We start from the raw sequence: 20,505 nt of genomic DNA on the forward strand, positions 1-20,505 counted from the left end.
TGGCACTGGGCACAGCCAGCCTCCGTGGCTGCGCCCTCTGCCGCGTCGCGGACACCAGGCTGTCCACTCACTGCTTGGGGAACAAACTCCCGCCCTCAGCAAGCGGTTTCCCCTAGCAGAGAAACGCGGCTCAGCGGCAGCCAGCAGGTGTTTCTGACCCAAGCGTTAGGACACTGGCGGAGCCCCAAATCTCCCGGGCCCGCTTAGCAAGGCGGCCCCGCCCCTTCCGCTCTAGGCTCCGCCCCCTCAACTTTTGGCCTTCGCTCAGCCTGCCGCGTTCTCACGCTAGGCCGGAAGTTCACACCAAAGCTTCCGGGATGTCATTTGACGCGTGCGCGTGCGCTGGGCGGGGATTGGCTGGCTCCGGTGCCCGGGTCCGGAAGTGGCGTAGTGTTGCGGGACCCGCCATGTTTGGTTTCCCGGTTTGGTCAGGTTCGGCCGATTCGATCTAGCTATGCGGTCCCGGTTTCTTCGGGGAGCGGCCCGGTGTCTGTGGGCGCGGCCGGCCCTGGGCCCCAGCCGCCGGCCTCTCAGCTGCGGTCACCCGGCGGTGGAGGAGCTGTTCGCACGCGGCGGGCCCTTGCGGACCTTTCTGGAGCGGCAGGCAAGCTCTGACGCCCCGTTGCAGGTCAGGAGGCCCGAGCTGGTGGCGGCCGCCAAACTCCTGAGCGAGAAGGAGCAGGAACTGCGGGAGACCGAGCATCTGCTACGCGGTAAGGGCCGGGCCGGGGGGCGGCATGCGAGCAAATCCTTGATCCTTTCGCATAGGCCGCTTAGGACGGCATTGTGCGCGTTCCGATCGCTTCCTCTCTGGTGCTTGCCTGCCACGGTGCTCCGCCCCCTTGCACCCCACCTAAATTCACATTTGTGGACCGATTGCGTGCTCTCGGGATGCCGCTCTTTAGCTCACCGAGAACCAATGAGGCGCTCGCCCCGCGAAGGCCTCCAGGGCGGCGTCCCCTCGGTCTGGCTTGGAGACCCTCTGCGGTAGCATCAAGAGCTGGGTCTGTGCACGTCGGACGTAGAATCTGAGATCTAGGAACCTGCTTCTTAGCAAGTTTCCCGGGTCATCTGTGTGCACTTTACATCCGGGAGGAGGCCTGGGTTTCCCTGCGTCCCAGGGATGCCGGGCTGCTTGCTGGTCCATGGACCACACTGAGGGTAGCGAAGCTGCAGACCGACTCGCAGTCCTCTGTGGGGGACAGAATTTATGGTAACAGAGCGGAAACGTGAAGAAATGGAAGTGTAGGCGAGCCAGAACTGTCGGGGATGTGTTGCAGAGGTGTAACGGCCCGCTCTTGTCGGATACAGTAGTTCATTGATCCCCTTCAGTGCCCGAGGTTTTCCTTAACTCTCTTTATGTATTAAATTATCTAATTCACGCGGTAAGGTGCTAGCTCCGTGTGACAGAAGAGGAACCTTAAAACAGAGATGAAATAACTCACTTCAGATTGATTCCATTTACACAGATGGGATTGGACGGACTCCAAATCTCACGCTCTTAATCACTGTACTCTTTATTAACCAAGAAAGCACAGCGGGTGTGGGGTAGTGGCCTCTTGGAACCATTTTGTTAGGTGTCTTCGTGGAGGAACGACACAGGACCCTGCGCTGTTCTTTTGTCTGCTCGGCCCTCCCCGGGTTTGCTGCTGGTTCTTCCCGGGTTGGCTACCGACCCTTCCACCTCCGTGGAAGGGCGGTTCCCCCTGCCACTTTCCCCACTTCCGCCGGGGAGCGGCACACCGCCGGCCGGCTCTCGGGGTCTGCACAGGTGTTCCTTCAGATAGATGTTCCCCTTAGATGTTCCTGGTGCATGTTGTCTCTCTCCTCCTTTATAGTCCTCCTCTGCCAATCCCAACTCTGCTACCCACACGCCGAGTACGCTGCTGTCCTCCAATCAGGAGCAGGTCCTACAGTTTATTGGTTGAACTGGAGGCAGCTGTGTAGAAGCTGTTTCTCCCTTCTCAGCGCCATATTGTGGGAGAGCAGATGCATAGAATAAGTCTTAATTCCAGTAACTTAGTCTAGTCCGAGTTGCTCCCCACAGTAAGGGAAGTCAAACACTAATCTAAGATGTTGATCTTTATCCTGTTGGCAGAAGGGAGCCAGCAGAAGGTTTTAGATTGAGGACTGAGTGACAGAAGTAACTCTGTCACCTAGGAAGCTCTATTTGTGGCAGGTTAGGTGTCAACCTAGAATTCTGAGATTGAAGATTAAAAAAGGCTAATTGAGTAATATGAATGAGTTAAGGAGACTGTAAATTAAATGATTTAAGAGAAAAGGAGCATGCCTAAAGAGGTGGTTTTTGGGGGAAAATTTATATTGTTTTCCTAGTTTAAGACAACTTTAATACCCAGTGGATTTAAAGGTTAAGTGTTTTAAAAATCAAAGTGTAGGAAAGTTAACAGAATGCTCAAAGATTGTGGATGACAGAATGCAACTTAGTTTAAAAACAACAGCAAATCTTTAGTTCTTAATTCTGTCTTGGACATTAATAATAACCAAAAGGGGGTGGGGGGATTCCCTATTAGAAGCTTACAGCATGGTGAGAGATACTTAAGAAGTTATATAAAAATGTAAGTGAATGAATTTTTTAATGGCTTCAATAAAGAAGAGTGTTATAAAAGCAGAAACTGGGCCGGCGCCGTGGCTCACTAGGCTAATCCTCCGCCTTGCAGTGCCGGCACACCAGGTCCTAGTCCCGGTCGGGGCGCCGGATTGTGTCCCGGTTGCCCCTCTTCCAGGCCAGCTCTGTGCTGTGGCCAGGGAGTGCAGTGGAGGATGGCCCAAGTGCTTGGGCCCTGCACCCCATGGGAGACCAGGAGAAGCACCTGGCTCCTGCCTTTGGATCAGCGCGGTACGCCGGCTGCGCGGCCACTGGAGGGTGAACCAACGGCAAAAGGAAGACCTTTCTCTCGGTCTCTCTCTCTCTCTCACTGTCCACTCTGCCTGTCAAAAAAAAAAAAAAAAAGGCAGAAACTGGCATTTAAATGGGTCTTTAACGATAAGCATGAGGTTGTGAGGTGGTTCAAAAGTAACTGAAGATAGAGGTGACCAGCAAGAACAAAGGTATCAAATTCTATGCAGGAACATAGAATAGGTATGGGAGATGATCACGTTGCTGAAATATGAAACAGTTATGGACCTTGCATGACAAAGAATTTGCATTTGTTTTATGGACAATGGGAAGTTAGCGTATGTTTTTAAACAGAGAAATGTTATCCTTTTTTAAAAAATATTTTATTTGTTTATTTGAGAGGTAGAGTTACAGACAGTGAGAGGGAGAGACAGAGAGAAAGGTCTTCCTTCCATTGGTTCACTCTCCAAATGGCCGCAACGGCCAGAGCTGAGCCGATCTGAAGCCAGGAGCCAGGAGCTTCTTCCAGGTCTCCCATGCAGGTTCAGGGGCCCAAGGACTTGGGCCATCTTCTCCTGCTTTCCCAGGCCATAGCAGAGAGCTGGATTGGAAGAGGAGCAGCAGGGTCTTAAACCAGCGGCCATATGGGATGCTGGCGCCACCAGTGGAGGATTAACCTACTCCACAGCACTGGCCCCAAGATGTGGTATCTTTTTACAGAGAAGTGACATCTTTTTTAAAGAAAACTTGGCCCAAGATGTGATATCTTTTTACAGAAAAGTGACATCTTTTTTAAAGAAAAGTTATTAGTGAAGTCATTCTTGAGGATGAATTGGAGTATTCTCCAGAGGCCCTGCTGGCTGAAAGGCCAGTGAGGAAAGTGTTGAAACTTTTCTGAGGGGAGGTGGTGGTAAGCACAGACATGGTTTACAAGACATTTGAGGAACAGCAGTTAGGAGTTGTTGGTTTATATCCTGAGAAGAATGAAGGAGAGACAGAAGTCCAAGAGACATCCTAGGCTTCTGTCTTCAGAACATGAATGATACTGTTATTTAAGATGAAAATATAAAGAAAAAAAAAAACAGGAGCTGTGTGTTGAATAGAGAAATTCAGTTAAAAGTACATACAACAGTGATGTTCAGAGAAAGACAGCTATACTGATCTAGGAGAAAAAACTACAGACACTGAAGAAAAATTGGAGCCTCAGTATTCATGAGAGTACTCAAGATACACAACTGCATGATAAATGAAGCCTTGGAAATGGAGAAGATTCATAGAATATTTGTAGAGATTAGGAACAGGCAGCAGAGAAAACTGTCAAAGATCAAGAAAGAAGAGGCAGAGATTTGGGATTGTAAACGAGATAGGTAAGTGAAGTTGTACAAATAAAGAAAATGTCAAGGAGTAAGAGATTGTCAGTATCTGATTTAAGAATAGTAAAGCGTGTGTCATTCCACACAGACTGAAAAAAGTGTTTAGATTTGGCAGTTTTGACAGTGATTATTTTAATAAAAATAGTTCTAATTTGATTATGGCATTCAGTCTAACGGTTTGAGAATTTTAGAGATAATAGAAGAGAAATGACAAATAAGGAATATTATTTCTAGAAATACGGGTGGGAAAAAGGATAGCAACAAGCAGTTACTTCAAAGATTGAATAGAAAAGGATCTTTCAGAATAGGGAAGCCATAAACACCTTTGCAGGCAGAGAGAAGGTAAGGAAAAAGTATGCATGTGGGCGGTGCCCAGTAAATGTGTTTTGATTTACAATCTTGAAAGAGAAAATAAAGAACTACTGCATTCTCACTGCTTATGTATAACCCAATTCTAAACTCTAGAGCTGAGCCCAATATATATTTCTATGATCCTCACTCAGTTCCCAGCATGGTTGGTTCGTAATTAAATAAGCACTCAGATTGGTACTTTGTAAGGGTTTGATTTTTCAATAGAGGGAACAATTTGTAATAGCCAAAACAGTCGTCTTCCCTCTTTCTATAGGCTGCTCATTGTCCATAGAGTAGAGAAATCAAAAAGTATATATATATATATTTTAACTTTTATTTAATGAATATAAATTTCCAAAGTACAGCTTATGGATTACAATGGCTCCCCCCCCATAACTTCCCTCCCACCCGCAACCGTCCCCTTTCCCACTCCCTCTCCCCTTCCATTCACATCAAGATTCATTTTCGATTCTCTTTATATACAGAAGATCAGTTTAGCATATAGTAAGTAAAGATTTCAACAGTTTGCACCCACACAGAAACACAAAGTGAAAAATACTGTTTGACTACTTCTTATAGCATAAAATCACAATGTACAGCACATTAGGACAGAGATCCTACATGAGGAGTAAGTGCACAGTGACTCCTGTTGTTGACTTAACAAATTGACACTCTTGTTTATGGCATCAGTGATCACCCGAGGCTCTTGTCATGAGTCACCAAGGCTATGGAAGTCTTTTGAGTTCACCAACTCTGATCATATTTAGACAAGGTCACAGTCAGAGTGGAAGTTCTCTCCTCCCTTCAGAGAAAGGTACCTCCTTTTGTAAGGTTAGAATGAGAACTGAAATGATGGAAAAATAGTAGGGGTAAAGCCAGAGAGAGGGGAGTACTTCATGTAAACATTTGTAACCATTGGACAGAATCTAATGTTTTTAGGTGGATATTTATTTTATAGTAATGAAACATTTACAAAGACAATGAAAACATTGTGCTTTTTAATTCAGGTTGGTTTTATTGATGAACCTTCTCTTGCCCCTTTGGTCTTTCTAACTAAATGCATTCATATACTATTTACTAATGTATTTTACATAGGTAAAATTATAGAAAAGCTTAATCAGGTTCTTTATATTTTTATGTTGTTTTAGTTTTAAAAGAATAACAAGGGGCCAGTGCTGTGGCACAGTAGGTTAATCCTCTCCCTGTGCTGGTTCTAGTCCCAGCTGCTCCTCTTCCAATTTAGCTCTCTGCTGTGGCCGGGGAAAACAGTGGAAGATGGCCCAAATGCACCCACATGGGACACCAGGAAAAAGCACCTGGCTCCTGGCTTCAGATCAGCACAGCTCCGGTCGTTGCAGCCATTTGGATAGTGAACCAACAGAAGGAAGACCTTTCTCTCTGTCTCTCCCTCTCACTGTCTGTAACTCTACCTTTCAAATAAATAAATAAAATCTTTAAAAAAAAAAAAAACAATAACAATACAACTGTTAACCTTGAAAAGAAAAAAGTTAAACTGTTTCCTTTTCCCATTAGATGAGAATGAAGATTTAAGGAGACTTGCAGAGAATGAAATAACTCTGTGTCAAAAAGAAATTACACAGCTGAAGCAACAGGTATGGTATCTGTGCAAAAACAAAGCATTTGTGCTGTTATTTCTTAGACATTTTATTAGAGGTTTATAAATAACAATTCAAAAAGCAACCATGTCTTTACTACTTAGAATAAACTTTTATCTTTTTTCCAGCTTTATTGAAATATAATTGACAAAATTGTATCTATTTTAAGTTGTATACAATATGGTTTGCTATATACATACTTGTGAAATGATTACCATTATCAATAAATTGGTTTTTAAAGCAAGAAAAGATACTCCTCATGTGGTTCTATTTTCATCATACTAAAAGGGATTGCAGAGCTCTCACAGAGAAAGAGTAATGTCATATTAATAGGATTTTCTGGAAAGGCAGTAAAACATTAGTATATTTCTCTTTTTTATTTTTTTTTTAAGGGGAGTGGGGAAAGACAATGAGTAGAAGAGATTATACAGTGATAGTAGACTGACCTCTTCAGGAACAGCAATGTATTAATCTTTCTATCTCAGGCACTATTTAGACTATCAGACCACAATTTTAAGAAGTGAATTGTAGGGGCCGGCGCCGTGGTGCACTAGGTTAATCCTCCGCCTGCAGCACTGGCATCCCATATGGGTGCTGGGTTCTAGTCCCGGTTGCTCCTCTTACAGTCCAGCTCTCTGCTGTGGCCTGGGATAGCAGTGGAGGATGGCCCAGGTGCTTGGGCCCCTGCACCCACATGGGAGACCAGGAAGAAACTCCTGGCTCCTGGCTTCGGATCAGCGTAGCTCTGGCTGTTGCGGCCATTTGGAAAGTGAACCAACGGAAGGAAGACCTTTCTCTCTTTCTGTCTCTCACACTGTCTGTAAACTCTACCTGTCCAAAAAAAAAAAAAAAAAAAAAAAGAATTGCTTTGATTTTATGTGTGGGAGAATTGTAAAACATATAGGAGTTATAGAGTAACTACATGAAATTAGAACTCTTCACTCTTTGTTGATTCTGTAAAGCAGAGCTTCAAAGGTCAATGGCAGTTATCTTTTTGGGATAATAAGTGATGGAACATGTTAAGGTGAAGAAGGAGCCAGGAAAAGGAACATCTAAGAGATACTGCCTTTTCCCTAGCCAAATGTGAAACGCATTGGAGGTTAATGTCCTTGACACCTACTCTAGAGGAAGTTTTACTGTAAAGTAAAAAGGCAAGTGTAGCCTGCCTTCTACCCTTTTTTCTAGTTTCTGTGTGTGTTTGCGTGTGTGTGATTTAGAAGGACATGTACATTAAAGGCTCCTATTCAGTGGCTAGGAACCAAGAAACAAAATTTATTATTTGTTATTTAAAGATTCCAATGATTGTGTTATAGTGGCATAGGCTACAGAGATAGAAAAGTATTATCAAGTATAGCTTCCTGCTAACATAAAGTGTGATCAGTTTAGAACCAAAGTACACTTGGATTCCATTCTAGCTCTTCAACTTTCTAGTTGTTTGTAGTGGGCAGCTAGATTACTTAGCCTCTCTAAACTTAGTTTGACATTAAGGTAGAACTGTTAATAGCTGGCTACCAGTACCTACCCAAAATTGTTTTAAGGATTAAAATACAGGGGCTAGTGTAGTGGCACAGTGGGTTAAGCTGCTGCTTGCGGTGCTGACAACCATATTGGTGCTTGTTTGAATCTCAACTGCTCTGCTTCCCATCCAGCTTCCTGTTAGTGCACCTGGGAAGGAGGGGAAGATGGCCCAAGTCCTTGGGCCCCTGTACCAGTGTGGGAGACCCCCCCCACTACGAAGCTTCTAGCTCCTGGCTTTGGCCTGGCCCAGCCATGGCCGTTTGCGGGAATGTACCAGCAGATGGAAGATCTCAGTCTCTCTGTATCTCCCTCCATCTAACTGTACCTTTCATACAAAATAAAATAAAACTTAAAAAAAAATTACAGTGCTCAGCAGAATGCCTGTCATATACTAACAAATCAATACATGTTGGTGACTTCTATTAAATGATCTAATCTAAGAAGTTTTTGTTCTAGGTCCCCTTAATAGTACCTTTTTTGTGTGTGTTGTTGTTTTTAAGATTTATGCATTTACTTGAAAGGTAGAGTTACAGAGAGAGAGAGATCTTCCATCTGCTGGTTCACTCCACAAACTGCCATAGCTGGGCCAATCAGAAGCCAGGAGCCAGGGGCTTCTTCTGGATCTCCCAATTGGGTGTGGGGGCCCAAGTTTTTGGGCCATCTGCTGCTTTCCCAGGCACATTAGCAGGGAGCGGGATCAGAAGTGGAGCAGCCAGGACTAGATCCGGCACCCATATGGGATGCTGGCACTGCAGATGGCAGTTTTCCCTGCTATGCCACAGTGCCGGCCCCAACAGTACATTCTTCAGTGCAAAACATACTATCATAGTGGAAGGAAGACTGTTGTGGGCACATAGGTTTGAAGTTAACAAGTCTTTTAACCTCTGCTAACCCCAGTTGACTTTACTTGTGAAATGAGGGAATTAGACCAGGTCACCTGTAAGGGCCTTTCAGTTCCAAAATTACAAGTTTTCTCTGCTGTTTTAAGAACCTTGTAAAAGTACAACTGGAAATTGAGTGCTTTTGTTTTTCTGCCATGCTGCGCCTTACATTTCAGGAGGGTAGAGCCTGGATCTTCTGCATTCTGTATACAAATATCGTCATACTCCCACCAAACACTTAATTCTTACCAACTGAAGAGTGAGCTGGTATAAAGCATACCATAATGCTAAGAAAAAACAAAAACAGGCCTGTGAGTTATAGCTGAATCTCATTGTCTTTATAACAGTTAACATTAATACTTTCTGGAAGATATGCATCATATGGTTCTAATTGGCAAGATAATTGAACAGCTCTCAGTAATAAATTGCTTCAAGGGACTTAAATATTTAAAAGTGCTTCTGTGTAATCACTTAGCTTCTTTCTGGTTAAGTTTTAATTAATTCTTAATTACAGGAGAGTTGATATTGTTCCATTTACAGATCGTTTTACTTTTGGTTCCCTCAGAAGAAACAGATGAAAATGATTTGGTCCTGGAGGTAACTGCAGGAATTGGGGGTCAGGAGGCAATGTTGTTTACTTCAGAGATGTTTGATATGTATCAGCAATATGCTGCATTTAAAAGATGGCATTTTGAAACCCTGGAATATTTTCCAAGTGAAATAGGTCAGTAAACTGTTCAGTTTGCTTTGGGTAAATTTTAGAGTGTGTCTTTTGTCTGCCTGTGTCCCAGGAAAAAGGTTTGAATGATTATAACGAGGTTTTATGGCTTATTTGTAAGGATGCTTAAGTAGTTTTATGCTCATTATTTACTTAATAATTTTAAATGCCAAATATTCCAGTTTTGAAATGGCTTATAAGTTGTAATGGATACTAATTCAGCAGTACTGATCACTGAATGACTAATTGTCTTTAAATTGGTCTTTTAGATGTGTTACTGATGTCACTTCTTTAGCACCATAAATGTTTGCTTAATCATTGTAACCAGTAAATTAGAAGAATATTACAGCCTTGCTAAATGTTTCATTTTTTTTTTTTATTTTAAATACTTCATGATAGTAGATGTGATGGTCAAATGTTTATAAATGGGTGGAATAATTAAAAACAATTCTGTTTTCCCTGTATTTTCAAAGGTGGCCTTAGACATGCATCCGCCAGCATTGGGGGTTCAGAAGCCTATAAGCTCATGAAATTTGAAGGAGGTGTGCACAGAGTACAGAGAGTGCCAAAAACAGAGAGGCAAGGCCGCATCCATACTAGCACTATGACTGTAGCAATACTACCCCAACCTACTGAGGTAAGGCAAATTCCTCTCCTTAGAATCTTGAGCCTAGCATGATTCCTTATTCCCAGAGTGTCATACAGAGTTTACTAAATTGAGTATCTTATTATTATTATCTTCCTCACATACTTTGAATTGCTTTTGAGAGCCTATTATCCTATTCCAATATAGGACGGTGATATTCCACAATAGATGGTGATAGCTAAGGATTTTAAACTGATCCAATCTTACATTATATTTACCAGTTTTTTGCATCACTTACATAGATACTGTGAGACCATCTCTATAGCTAAATGTTAACCTATTTAAATAAGGGCTGGTTGACTTTAAGGACACTTTTCCTTTGTGTGACAGATTCCTAGGGTATTAAAGCAAGAATCTTGTTTTACAAACAGTACAATTGCTACTTCATAACTCACATTAAAATAAAAAATTTTGTTAGTGTTCCTAATGAGTATACTTTATTCTCACAAAGCAAATTCTTAATCTATATTTGCGTAATAACTTTGTTTAGTTCTCTTAGGTCTGGCAGTGGAGCCCAGTAGGTTAAGCCACTACTTGCAATGCCAGCACCCATATCAGCTGCTCCGCTTCCAATCCAGCTCCCCACTAAAACAACTGGGCAGGCAGGGGATTATGGCCCAAGTACTTGGTCTTCTGCCACTCACGTGGGAGACTAAGATGGAGTTCCTGGTTTCAGCCTGTTCCTAACCTGGCTGTTGTGATCATGTGGGGAATGTATAGGAGATGGAAGATCTCTCTCTCCCTGTCTATTCCAGTCTGTTACTTGTCTTTCAAATAATTAAATAAATCTTAAGTTTTGTTGTTTAATTTCCCTTCTAAAAAGTGATAGAAAATATTTTTCAGAATGGTCTATGAATGATTTGAGGAGAAGGAATTTAATTGAGGGTTTCTATTAAGTTTTTGGGGAAAAGTATTATTTGACTCTATAATCAGATTGATGGAGGCCCTTTGCTTAAATCTAATTTTCCTTTGAAGCCAGAACAGTTGAGGGAGTAAAGTAGAATAAATGGCAGGAACCATACCTAGAAACTAGTCATTTAGTTTAAGCATCTTTGGAGATACAAGTTTTTAGTAAAAGATGGGAGACTGAAGTCCACATATCATCTAATTCTTTTAGTAACTATGTGAGGGTGTCCCATAGCAAGACTTGGAGGGCCTAGGAAATGGTAGTTTTTACTGGAAGGGTGTGGATATGTCACAGAGTGGTCCATGAAACACCTTTTTATACCTAGTGCTACTTTTTTAAAATTTTACTTTTATTTATTAATTTTATTTGAAAGTAGAGAGGCAGACATCTTGGAATTCACTGCCCAGATCCCTGCAACAGAGTTGTGCTTGGTCAAATCCAGGAGCCAAGAATGCAATCCATTTCTCCCATTGGGGTGGCAGGAACCTAAGTACTTGAGCCATCAAGTTAAGTCAAATTAAGTCTATACCCCTGACTTTTGGCCTTTGTATTTCCATTTATCTTACTTCTGCTTCCAAAATGTTTGAAATTTAACAATATAAGCCCATCGTCTGGTTAAGCTAACTTTTTTTTTTCTTTGCCAACATCTTTTAACTCAGAAATACTTGGTAAAGTCTTATTTTAGCTCATTATTTTCACATTTCTGACTGAAACTAGGATCTAGTGTTTGTTACAAAGAAGAATGGTCTTTGGGAATTAGGGAGAGGATTTCTGTTACTGTTCTGTATTACTGTGATTCCCTACTCTTTCAAAAAGTAAAAAAGGTTTAAAAATGGTATCCTTCAAACTACTTTTTTCTTAAAACTAAACCTTCTAAATCCTAAATGAGTTCTGACACAGAATTATAAATGAGCAGTCCTTGACTTTATATAGTTGGTACACATGATTTTTAAAAATCTAAACTTTTCTTCTTATATATAGATTAACCTGGTGGTTAATCCTAAAGATTTGAGAATTGATACAAAACGAGCCAGCGGAGCTGGGGGGCAGCATGTAAATACCACAGACAGTGCCGTCCGGATAGTTCATCTTCCCACAGGTATGCACTGTCTTTCTTCAGTTCAAACACTCAAGAGAAATCAATTTCTCATCCTCCATTACCAGGGAAATATACACTGATAAGATTGATTATTAAACACTTGATTGATCAAATTTGGAATCCTTAGCTGATACTCTCCTGGAAATTGCAAATCCAGGAACAGGGAGGGTTCCAATCCTAGAGAATTTCTTTGTAAATGACTGTAAAGAGAAGGTATATGGTTAATCCTTGAAGGTGGACTTCTGAAGTTTTATGTAATAGTTTTAGTATGAAGTAATATCATGAGTTCTTTATCAGAAAGTACTCTAGCTCACTGGATCTTAGTCTTTTGAGGGAAAAGAAAAACATGGACTAGAGAAAATGAAGACAATAGCTCTCCTACCCAGAAACACACATACATAACAAAGTTTTGCATATAATTTTCTTCCAGTAAGTACATTCACAAATTTCCAGGTTATCTGACTAGACAGACAAAGGGACTGTACCCAAATCTTTTCTTAACTCTCCAGTATACTATTAAATAGAACTAAACATGTTTCCCAAGTATTCTTACAGTGATTTATGTGTGATAAAGAGCATATGGATAGGGGCCTGTGTTGTGGTACAGCAGGTTGAGCCACCAGCTGTAATACCAGCATTCATTGAGCAGCAGTTCAAGTCCCGGTTGCTCTGCTTCCGATCCAGGTCCCTGCTAATGCTCCTAAGGCAATGGAGGATGGCTCAAGTGCTTGGGCCCCTGCCACCCTTGTGGAAGAACTGGTTGGAGTTCCAGGGTCTTGGTTTTGGCCAGGACTGTCACCACTGAGGCCATTTGGAGAGTGTACCAGCAGATGGAAGATGTCTCCCTCTATAATGCTTTTCAGATAAATACATAAGCCTTAAAAATAGCATATGGATAGCATTCCTCAGTTATCTGGAAAGAACACAAGGATCCTTTACTGTTAGTTGATGGTATGCTAGTTGATAGGGTTTTTTTTGTCTTAAATATGAAAAAATCATCTTTTAAGTTTTAGGATGCTGTCATAACAAGAAGGGAGGTAAAATGGAAATCCTAAGGATCTTTAATTTCTATATATCTCAGTTTCTAGTTATCACTTTGAAGAAAGTATGATAACTTGCTGAGAATTTGGGAAAACAATCCTTATTAAATGATTTATTCTTCAGTATATATGCCTTCAGTATGGAAATACTTTGTGCTATAGCTCAAACTCCAATTTTTTGATTAACTATAAAATATTGTTTATAGTCTTCCTTTTATATTAGAGTCCTGTTTTTCTCTCTTCATAAAGGAAGAAGAAAAAGAATGAGATGGAAATGAAGTATTCCTTAATAAATAAAGAAGATTTTCTATTAAAATTCTTTCATTCTCATAACAATATTCAGGTATTGTTTCTGAATGCCAACAAGAGAGATCTCAACTGAAAAATAGAGAGATGGCCATGAAAAAGTTATGTGCAAAACTCTACAGCATGCATCTAGAAGAAGAAACAAGTAAAAGATATAATGCCAGGAAGATTCAGGTAAAAATCAATTTAAAACATGCTTTACCTGGAGTGGGCATTTGGCCTAACAGTTATGCCACCAGTAATTGGGTCCCTACCACCTACATAGGAGATCTGATTTGAATCCCCCACTCCTGGGCCTTGGCCCAGTCCTAGCTGCTGTGGGCACTGGATAGTGAATCCATCTGTGTCTCAAATAAATAAACAAACACATTAAAAAATACCCATAGAGTTAAAAATATTTTTAGGTAGCTCAGTTTTTATATGTCAAAATAACAAAACAATTGAAGTAGTTACCTAAAGGCAGTACTTGTTTTACAGTAATGTTACATATCTGCCCTATCTTCTGTATTCAAAGTATTTCTCCCAGACTTTCATTCAGTTACTAAAAATGATGTACTTAGTCCCCATTCAGTTTTAATCTTTTCAAATCTTGGAACAAAGTTGGAAAGAAAACTGTGAACTTAACTTTCCTCCTATTTGATATTGAATTTTCTAACAATAAAGGCTTTTTAGGAATTCCTTAATATGGAAACTTCATCAAGTGATCACCATTCAGAATGACTACATTATTTCACAAGACTAGATGGGTAAACTGAGCTACCATTTAAGTATCAACTGTTTGCCAAGCTCTATTTATGCATCATCACTGTACAGTAGACACTATTTGTATTTTACAGATGGGGAGAGTTTACAGTTGAAGTAAATTGCCTGAAGTTGCACTGAAATGGTAGACAGGATTCAAGTATGAATCTGATTTAAAAACCATGTATTTTTTTCTGTATCATGTTCCTATATCATTTGAGGACTCAAAATATTTAACACTTGGTTCTAGTGTGATGATTTCCATTATGTGTTGTGAATTTAATTTCTAAGTAAGTTAAATTTGTAAGTTTGCTAGTTACCTTGGATCTAACTGCATCTCTTTTTTTTTTTTTTTTTTTTTTTTTTATCTAAATAGGTTGGAACTAAAGGAAGGTCAGAGAAAATAAGAACATATAATTTTCCACAAAATCGGGTCACAGATCACAGAATAAACAAATCAGTGCATGATCTGGAAGCTTTTATGAAAGGAGATTACCAACTGGATGAAATGATACAGTCATTGAAAGACTATGCTAATTATGAATCTTTATTAGAAATTATTTCCAAAAACCTTTAAGTCTATTTGTTGTTAATGTGTCTGGGAAAGCAGAAGATGGTCCAACTATTTGGACCTTTGCCACTGATGTCAGACCCAGATGGAGTTCCAGGTTCCTGGCTTCAGCCTGGCCCAGCCCTGACCACTGTAGCCATTTGAAGAGTGAACCAGCAATGGAAGCTGTCTGTCTCTCCCTCTCTTTCTGTAATAACTCTGCCTTTCAAATAAATAAGTCTTAACAAAAAACTTCTAAGAAGTTCAAACTAAAATACTAGAAATACGGCAATACTCATTTTTTAGGGTCCAGTCAGGAGACAGATACCATATCATTAATTCAACTAATGGAATTAGCTGTTAGAAGGATGTGAAGAGAGAAATGTGATACACTAGGACTGAGAGGGTACTCTAAGACCAAGGGTATCCAGGGAAGGAAACCTTTTGGAGATTGAGCCTCAGCAGATGTCCATATTAGGATTCTCCAGAAGGTAGAACCAATGTATATGCAGAGATTTACTGTAAGGATTGCCCAGGTTTCAGGATGACAGTCTGAAGTCTGAGCCAGCAAAAGCTGATGATGATGCAGTTCCAGTCATCAGGCAGTCTGCTGGAGATTTCTCTTGCCTGGAGGAAGCTGTTCTTTTTGTTACTAAGGTCATCAACTGACCAAGTAAAGCCCTCTGACATAATGGAGTCTGCTTTACTCAGACTTCACTAATTTCAATCTCAATGTCAAGTAAAAGCATACAGAAATGCCCAAAATAATGTTTGATGAAATATCTGGGTACCCTGTGGTCCAGAAAACTTTACATATAAAATTAATCATCATAGTATCCAAACTTTTGCAACCTAAATGCCTCCCTCCCAAAAGACCTACTTTCCAACACTTGAATGTGCATAGGGGTAGGTGTAGGGCACACAGATTGTGGGATATGATAAAGTGCTATGGAATATAAATGAAAGGGCAGTTAATTCTGCTTACGGGGCAAGATGCCCTTTGGGTTGAACCTTGAAATTTATACAAAGTTTCCCAGGCAGAGGATCAGCAGGAGTGACAATGCATGCTTTATAGTTAAAATAACTCGGTATATGGGTTGTGCAAGAACTGGTAAATTCTGAGAATCTTAAAGACAGGATTCCAGCTGCTTCTGCAACAACTGTGGTACTCTACTTTTTCCAGGTTTTCAAAGTTAAATTTGATGAGTTTATATTAGCTTTGCTCTCATAAATACATTAATTTTAGAAGGACTTGAAGAATTTGGTACTTTTTGCCCTTCTGCCTTGTCGAGGACACAGTATCCCTCACCTTGAGGACAAAGCATTCTAAGCACTATCTGGGAAGTCTGCAGCAGCACTCACCAGGTGTCAAAGCCCTGATCTTGGCCTTAGCTCCAGAACTGTAAAAAAGTTTTGTGTTATTACCCAACCTGTGGTATTGTTAGAGCACCACAAAATTGACTAACATACTATACCTGGAAGATAACATGTATCATGGAGTTGATGAAGCTTGGTAGGTAAAGCCGTCATCTGCCATGCCCGCATCCCATGTGAGCACTAGTCTGTGACCAATTCTCCACTTCTGATCCAGCTCTCTGCTTATTTGCCCTGGAAAGCAGTGGAAGATGGCCCAAGTCTGTAGGCCCCTGCTCCCATGTGGGAGACCTAGGAGACGCTTTGGACTCCTGGCTTCAGCCTGGTCCAGCCCCAGCTGTAGTAGCCATTTGGGGAGTGAACCAGCAGATGGAAGATCTCTAACTCTGAAATAAATAATATTTAAAAAACAAGAAGGGCCGGTGCTGTGATGTAGCAGGTGAAGCCACCGCCTGCAGTGCCAGCATCCCATGTTGGGGCTGGTTTGAGTCCCGGCTGCTCCATTTCCAATCCAGCTCTGTGCTGTGGCCTGGGAAAGCGGTGGAAGATGGCTCAAGTGCTTGGGCCCCTGCACCTGCGTGGGGGACTCAGAGGAAGCTCCTGGTTCCTGGCTTAGGATAGGCCCAGCTCCGGCCGTCGCAGCCATCTGGGAAGTGAATCAGCAGGTGGAAGACTTTTCTTTCTGCTTCTCATAACTTTGCCTTTCAAATAAATGAAAAATCTTTAAAAAAAAAAAAAAACATGTATCACAAGATAGTTAATTTACTGGTTTATATAGGTTCTGAGATTGCTGAATAAGGCTATGGGAAAGGGTGGGTCAAGGAGCAAGATGAACTACAGATGGTCCCAGACTTCCATGGTTTGATTTGGGATTTCTCAATTTTACAATGGTGAGAAAGTGATACATACTTTTAGTGGAAACCATACTTCAATTTTTCTTGGCCTTGCTATGTGTGGTAGGATACTCTCAAGGTGCTCTCCTAGTCAGCCCCACAACTGTGAGGGGACACAGCCTACAGTACACAATACTGCAAAGCTATAATATTCAATACACGTGTACTAGATAAACTTATAATAAACTTATAAATGGGCTTATAGGGACTTCACCCCACCTCCAGTTAAGAACATCTCTGCTGTACATCTCTCTTCAGGACCTAGCCTGGTGTTAAGAGGCACTAAAATGTCCCAAACCAGTTTATCAACTATTTGTCTACAGATCTATTGTGTTGTTCAGAATTGAACTTAATCAAAATTGAACTTAAGGGGACCAGCACAGTGGCTCAGCGGGTTAAAGCCCCAGCCTGTGGTGCCAGCATCCCATATGGGCGCCAGTTCAAGTCCCAGCTGCTCCACTTTCCATCCAGCTCCCTACTAGTGTGCCTGGGAAAGCAGCAGAGGATGGTTCAAGTGCTTTCTCACCTGGGGTACCTGGAGAGAAGGCTCTTGGCTCATGGCTTTGGACTGGCTCAGTCCTGGCTGTTGCAGCCATTTGGGGAATGAACCAGTGGATAGAAGATCCTTTATCTTTCTTTCAATCTCTGTCTCTTTGCCTTTCAAATAAAATAAAAAGTAAAAATTTTTAAAACTGATTTTCCATCTGCTGGTTCACTTCCCAAATGGCTGCAACAGCTAGGGCTAGGCCAAGCTGAAGCCAGGAGACAAAAGCTTCATCCAGGTATCTCACCTGGGTGCAAAGGCCCAAGCACTTGGGCCATCTGTTGCTGCTTTCCCAGACACATTAACAGGGAGCTGGATTAGAAGTGGAGCAGCTGAGACAGGAATGCCAGAACACTGGCCCCTGTTTTGTTTTTTTTTTTTCAAAGGGGAGTGTGCACATCTGCTGGCATCTAGTAAAATTCCAAATGGCCCTAAAGATTAAATTAACAGGGTCCGGTGCTGTGGCGCAGTGGGTTAACACCCTGGCCTGAAGCGCTGGCATCCAATATGGGCGCCAGTTCAAAACCCGGCTGCTCCACTTCCAATCCAGCTCTCTGCTATGGCCTGGGATAGCAGTAGCAGATGGCCTAAATCCTTGGGCCCCTGTACCTGCACTGGAGACCTGGAAGAAGCTCCTGGCTGCTAACTTCGGATCGGCACAGTTCCAGCTGTTGCGGCCAATTGGGGAGTGAACCATTGGATGGAAGAACCCTCTCTCTCTATGTAACTATGACTTGCAAATAAAAATAAATAAAGCTTTAAAAAAAATTAACAGGTACCCATTAACCTATTAATCAAGTTATTTGTCAGATAAGAAGAGTATTTTGAGGGCAGGTACTGTGGCACAACAAGTAGAGCTATGGCTTGGGACACCTGCATCCTGTATTGGAGTGCTAGTTCAAGTGCCTGCTTCCAATCTAGCTTCCTGCCTATGCACATCCTGGGAGGCAGTGAATATCAGTTCAAAGTGCTTGTGCCTCTGCCACCCACATAGGAAAACTGGCCCAGGCTCCTGGCTTCAACCTGGGCCAACCCTGGCTGTTGTGGCTATTTGAGAAGTGAACCAGTGGATGGAAGATCTCTCAGTTGTCTCTCCTCTGTCACTTAAAAAAAAAAAAAAATGTATTTCTTTAGTATCAGTTAAAGTGCAAACATTATTTAAAGCCAATGATTCAGTAATCCAGTAATCTAATACTGACAGAGACCCTCACACATCATTTCCATATGCAACAAAACATGTTTGGTTCTTTACATTACCACAGTAATTCTGATTTTCCCAGTAATATGTTGGCCTTTTTCTGGAGGGGGAAAAAAAACTACTGGAGAACACTTTTAAACTATGGTAAACAGTCAAAGCTGCCTCCCCTCAAATTTCATATCTATTTCCACAAAGATAAGAAAGAGATGAATAATGACAATCTCTAAGGTTAAACAGGAAGGTAATGAGAAAATATACTATAATCAACTAGTACTCCAGCAAATATTATTCTCTAGTATAACACAGAGAAAAAGTAACAGGACTTTGAAAGTCCTGCATACTCCCAGTATTGATAAAAGAGTTTTGGCCTTTTTTGGCTTTCTGCCTTCTGCCTTATGAGGACACAGCAGTCCTGAGAAATCTCTCAGTCTGCAAGATTCAAAAAAATCCATGTTCTTTGCTTATGTGCTATGTGATTCTAGTAATCACACAGTATGAGCTTCAATTTTCAAGCACAATCATTGAATGAAATTATTGCTAGGGCCTGTGTTATGGCACAGCCGGCTAAGCTGCCACCTTTGACACTGGGATCTTGTATCAGAGGACTGGTTGGAGTCCCAGCTACTCTGTTTCTGATCCACTCCCTGATAATTAGCCTGGAAAGGCAGCAGAAGATGGCCCACCCATGTGGGAGACCGGGATAGAGTTCCTGGCTCCTGGCTTTGGCCTGGCCAGACACTATGGTCATTCAGGGAGCAAACCAATGGATGGAAGATCTTCTTTCACTGTTTCTCTTTGTCACTCTGCCTTTCAAATAAATAAAATCTTTAAAAACTACATTGTTCAGATTATTGTGAGAATTAATGGCTAACAATTACATTATTTTTATATATAACAAGAAGCAATTATAATTTAAATATTAGGTCATCATTCCCTTGCAAAAATTCCTCCAACAGATACCCTGGAAATCACAACTTAAAACACATGAAAACCTGTGCAGTCCTACAGAAGCTGGTTCTGCCTACCTTTGACCTCATCTGCTCTCTTCCTTGCTCCGGAGTGCTAGTCAGTCATCCTAGACCTCCCTGTTCCTAGGCAGGTCTGTACTGCCAGCTTAATAGTCAGACCTTGTTTCAAAGCCTCAGAAACCTTCCTGACCAAAGTCCTTATTCTGCACTCCTACTCCCCTTTCTCTATACATCCTCTTCGATTTGCCGAAATGGTTCCCTGACCATTTCTTTCCCACTGGTATGCAAACTCCCTGAAGGACAGGAATTTTTTGCTTTTTCACTCCTGTTTCTCCAGAAGCTAGTAAGAGGGCCAGCCTATGGTAAGGCAAAGTGAGGCACATGCCTCAGATGCAAAATGCTAAGGGTACGGATAAAACTTTCAGTAATCCCAAATCGTACTATTTTAATGGAACATTTAAAAAAAATGGATACAACAAAAAACCCCTAACGACTGAAAAAAACATCAAAAGTACAGACCCCCAGGATGCACCCAGCGCCTAGAAAACATCTGCTTCGCACAGCAGTTGCACCAACTGCGTGGAACACTGTACTAGCTACCTGTGGCTGCAGAAAAGCAAGAGGAGGAACGGCAAAAACAAAACAAAACACACACACACACACACACACACGTGGGGCTTCAGAGTTCGCGGAGCTCGCACGGCGCTGTAGCCTAAAGCCGAGTTCGGGGCACGCTCAACGCGTGCAAAGTGCACCACTAACAACGCGGGAGGCTGCGTCTTCAAAGACCGTCAGCACTTACATCCCTTTCTGCCAGAAACAACACGCACTCGGCCAGGGACTTGCAGCCCGGGAGGGGGAGAGGGGTTACTCTTTCCGGGCTAGGGGTGCGGGGACAGCAAGGACTACAGTTCCTGGAGCTCAC

General features: G+C 41.9%; 1 protein-coding gene across 14 annotated transcripts; it reads left to right on the forward strand.

Annotated features, from left to right (window-relative positions):
• The first annotated feature begins 40 nt into the window (after positions 1–40).
• MTRF1L (mitochondrial translation release factor 1 like) lies at positions 41–19,547 on the forward strand. 14 transcript variants are annotated; one of them, XR_011388926.1, is made up of 7 exons: positions 48–713; positions 6,115–6,194; positions 9,162–9,320; positions 9,788–9,951; positions 11,849–11,966; positions 13,256–13,486; positions 14,430–16,717. XR_011388926.1 is itself a non-coding variant. In XM_002714942.5 (7 exons), exons 1-7 carry the CDS (start codon positions 455–457, stop codon positions 14,628–14,630), a joined length of 1,143 nt encoding a protein of 380 aa, XP_002714988.1. In that variant the 5' UTR covers positions 251–454; the 3' UTR covers positions 14,631–19,547. The 14 variants fall into 14 exon arrangements, 3 of the variants coding, with proteins under 3 accessions (XP_017200920.1, XP_002714988.1, XP_069930699.1); XR_011388927.1 differs by having other exon boundaries at positions 13,350–13,486; XR_001794327.3 differs by having other exon boundaries at positions 49–713; positions 9,137–9,193.
• The last annotated feature ends 958 nt before the right edge of the window (positions 19,548–20,505 follow it).

This window comes from Oryctolagus cuniculus, chromosome 5, assembly GCF_964237555.1.
Source record: "Oryctolagus cuniculus chromosome 5, mOryCun1.1, whole genome shotgun sequence".
Taxonomy (NCBI): Eukaryota; Metazoa; Chordata; class Mammalia; order Lagomorpha; family Leporidae; genus Oryctolagus; species Oryctolagus cuniculus.

What these genes read in the sequence shown, in the direction of transcription:
- MTRF1L (XM_002714942.5), top strand. Translation starts at nt 455, where the DNA reads ATGCGGTCCCGGTTTCTTCGGGGAGCGGCCCGGTGTCTGTGGGCGCGG. An exon ending in TTACACAGCTGAAGCAACAG is followed by an intron (nt 6,195 to 9,136) that starts GTATGGTATCTG and finishes TTCCATTTACAG; the next exon opens with ATCGTTTTACTTTTGGTTCC. An exon ending in TACTACCCCAACCTACTGAG is followed by an intron (nt 9,952 to 11,848) that starts GTAAGGCAAATT and finishes TCTTATATATAG; the next exon opens with ATTAACCTGGTGGTTAATCC.